Source organism: Bombus impatiens, unplaced genomic scaffold (assembly GCF_000188095.3).
Source record: "Bombus impatiens unplaced genomic scaffold, BIMP_2.2 scf_2270, whole genome shotgun sequence".
Classification (NCBI taxonomy): domain Eukaryota; kingdom Metazoa; phylum Arthropoda; class Insecta; order Hymenoptera; family Apidae; genus Bombus; species Bombus impatiens.
In genome coordinates, this window is record NT_178689.1 from 346 (window position 1) to 3,374 (window position 3,029).

General features: G+C 41.9%; 1 protein-coding gene across 1 annotated transcript; it reads right to left on the bottom strand.

Annotated features, from left to right (window-relative positions):
• Positions 1–603: 603 nt before the first annotated feature.
• Positions 604–3,021, bottom strand: LOC105681845 (chitin-binding domain protein cbd-1-like; the record flags this gene model as incomplete). Its single annotated transcript, XM_012393269.3, is given in 3 exon segments — positions 604–1,117; positions 1,120–1,224; positions 1,227–3,021. Coding segments are annotated over 3 exon segments (2,163 nt in total), but the record flags the coding sequence as incomplete, so codon positions are not given.
• Positions 3,022–3,029: the final 8 nt, after the last annotated feature.

Below are 3,029 nucleotides of genomic sequence, written 5' to 3' on the forward strand. Positions count from 1 at the left end.
GATGCTGAAGGTTCAAAAAACGTATAAAGACTGACTTTCTGTAACGATGATGCAGCGGAGGACACTTGCGATGGGTGGGTCTAATGACGCGAGAAAAGCTGATTTGTTAAGACGAAGTTCTTGTTGGGAGAGTGAGGGAAGGACTTCTCTGGTAATAGGTTAATTTTCTGGATTGGTGTGGTAGAGTGGAGGAAGGGTGTTAACCGCCCCGAGAGAAAGTTGCCAGGGTAAAACATCGTACATAAGAAAGACGAACTTCTCCTATCTTTCCGTAGTAAACAATAACCTTTAGACAGTGACTTAGTGCAGATGTTTGGCTTGGTCTGAAGGACCTTAGAAATTCCTCTAAGATTTATGATCGGCTCTTAAGACTATTGAAGGTACGCAGTGAAGGCGTGCGGACATCTGGTTGCCATCCTGTCCGCGGTGTGTGGCCTGGCCTGGATAGAATGTCGCACGACGGAACAACCACATTTATGGTAATGTTTTTGCTAATCAGTCGCAATTTTACAAACTAAAATCGTAACAATATACATGGCAATGAATCGAATATAATTAAATTGTTAACGTTTCATGCTATGTATACGTATAAGAATGAATGCTAATTAAAGATGTCATTTATCATTAATTTTATTACTTACGGCTAACTTCCAATGTATAGTCAAATTCAATACAATCATCTTAAAAGATTACATAAATTAGACAATATATAAAAGCAGCATTGCGTTTTAACCATGTAATATCGTAATATTCTGGAATTCAAAGATACTCGATGAAGGTGTTACAACAAACCATTTATCTTTATTATTCGACGAATTCGTTTCTTTTTGATTCTACGATTCATTTCCTAGCTTTTAAAGAAAATTGCTCACAAATGGTATATCCGACCACAAAGTTTCGTTTGCCGGTAAATTGCAGTTGCAACAATGAGCATTTTTACTCATACAGCTTCCGAGTACAAAATCAAACTTTAATCCAGTATCGCATACCTCGCAGTATTTGGATCTTCCGTCGCATTCATAACAAAGTGTACATTTAGAATAACGGGGTGCAACACCAATATTACTGCTACAATCAGTTGGAGACGGACAGTTCGACGATAAATTTATGTTTTGAGCCACGTTCTCCCGATATCGTAGTACAGAACGCTGGCACATTGCTCGATATACACGTTCCTACCGCTACATCTACAATATTTTTGACAATCCTTAATCAAATCTTTGCATAACAGTGAGCATATTTACTGTCAACGCATTTTTCTTCTGTATAGTCAAAGTATTCTCCAGTTTTACACTCCTGAAGAAATTTCCCATTGCCTGAACAATCATAATATCTGTCACAGTAACAATCATGAGGAACATAATTGTCACCGAAACTACAGTCGGTAGGATCACACTGTGCCGGCAAGTCCACAAGTATGGCTTCTGGCCAGTTGCAAATTTGTCTGTGCCGATCGTAATACGTATGCTTGGGACAATTTCGAACTGTGGCAGTTCCATGATCGCATGTACAAAACTTGTTGCACTCCCTGTGGGGCAACTGGTCACTACTTGACGAACAACTACCTCGGCATCCGTTGTTTCCAGAGGGGCGACATTCAGCAATGTCTTGTGACATGCATTGCCTCTCCGCCCAATCAAACTTTTCGCCTGAGGGACATTTCATCCATTGGTATTCTCCGTTGCGACATACGTAATATGCATAGCAGTTACACTCGTGAGGCATTTGGTTTCCTTCAATGCAATAGGGCGGGCGCCACGTTGTAGTGGTACTTGTCGTAGTCGTAGTCGTGGTTATAGGTTGATCACCGTTGCAGCCGCCAACGTTCTCGGGTATATCGCACTGTCCCTTGTCCTTATTGAAAATTAATCCTTCGCCACACGACCGATCGCATCTGACACCTTCCGTGCACTCGTAATAACTCTCAGTGCACTTTCTATCAGAAGAGCGATAATAGCCAGTGGGTGGACACTGAGGTGAATTATAACAATTGTCATATAAATAACTATCGTGAATATATTTTTGGTTCCAACATATGGCGACATCCGGTAGGTCACAAACTTCTCTACTATTATCATATATCATGCCATTAGGACATATGGCAAGAATCTTATTTCCATCTTCGCAATAGTAATACTTGCTGCAAGAGCATTCATGATGTAGGAGTCTGTATCCCACTGGTGGACAATCTAGAACATCTTTTTCCTCCGCTACATAAGGTAGAAAGTATGTAGCAAGGTCGGTTTGATTGAAGTTCGATGAACACTCGTGTCTCCGAGGCCAAGTACATATACCCTTGGTTTCGTCGAAAGACAATCCATCTTCGCAAACTTTCTCTACCTTAACACCATCCACGCATTCGTAAAACAAACCGCAATCCGTCTCATGAGAAATTCTCTTAGTACCGGTTACAGGACAGTGGACATTAGACACACATTGTCTACGTTCAGCGTCGAATTCATGGCCCGATGGGCACCGTCTAACATCGTATTGTCCATCGACACATTCGTAATACAGCGATTGACGATAGCAATCATGCGGGAGAAGTACAGCCTCCAACAATTTGCCTGTTGGACACGAATCGTAAACTTTACACTTGGCGACATCCTTGTCTACGCATTCTAGAGACTCGGAACAAAACAGCTGTTCTTCGCCACACGTTTTTAAGACTTTTTCCCCGTTCTCGCATTTATAATAAAGGCTACAGTTGGTGGGATGAGGTTGTATGAATTCGTCCTTTGAACAATCCGGAGCTCTTGACGCGCAATTTGCCTCCCATGGGAAAGTACAATTTTGAAGTTCAGGGTCGAAATGTAGCTTCTGTCCCGGGGCAAATTCTGGGCAATTCGAGAGTAGCTTCTGTCCATTGGAACACTCGTAAAACTTGGTACAATCGTGTTTGTGAGCGAGCTGTACGGTTTTGCCTGCTGATTCTGGACATTTTGTGGGAATTTCGTGTATTTCGGCGAAAGCGTACCCCACCACTGCCAAAACGGCAATGACCAGTAATAATAAATCTGAAATAGAAG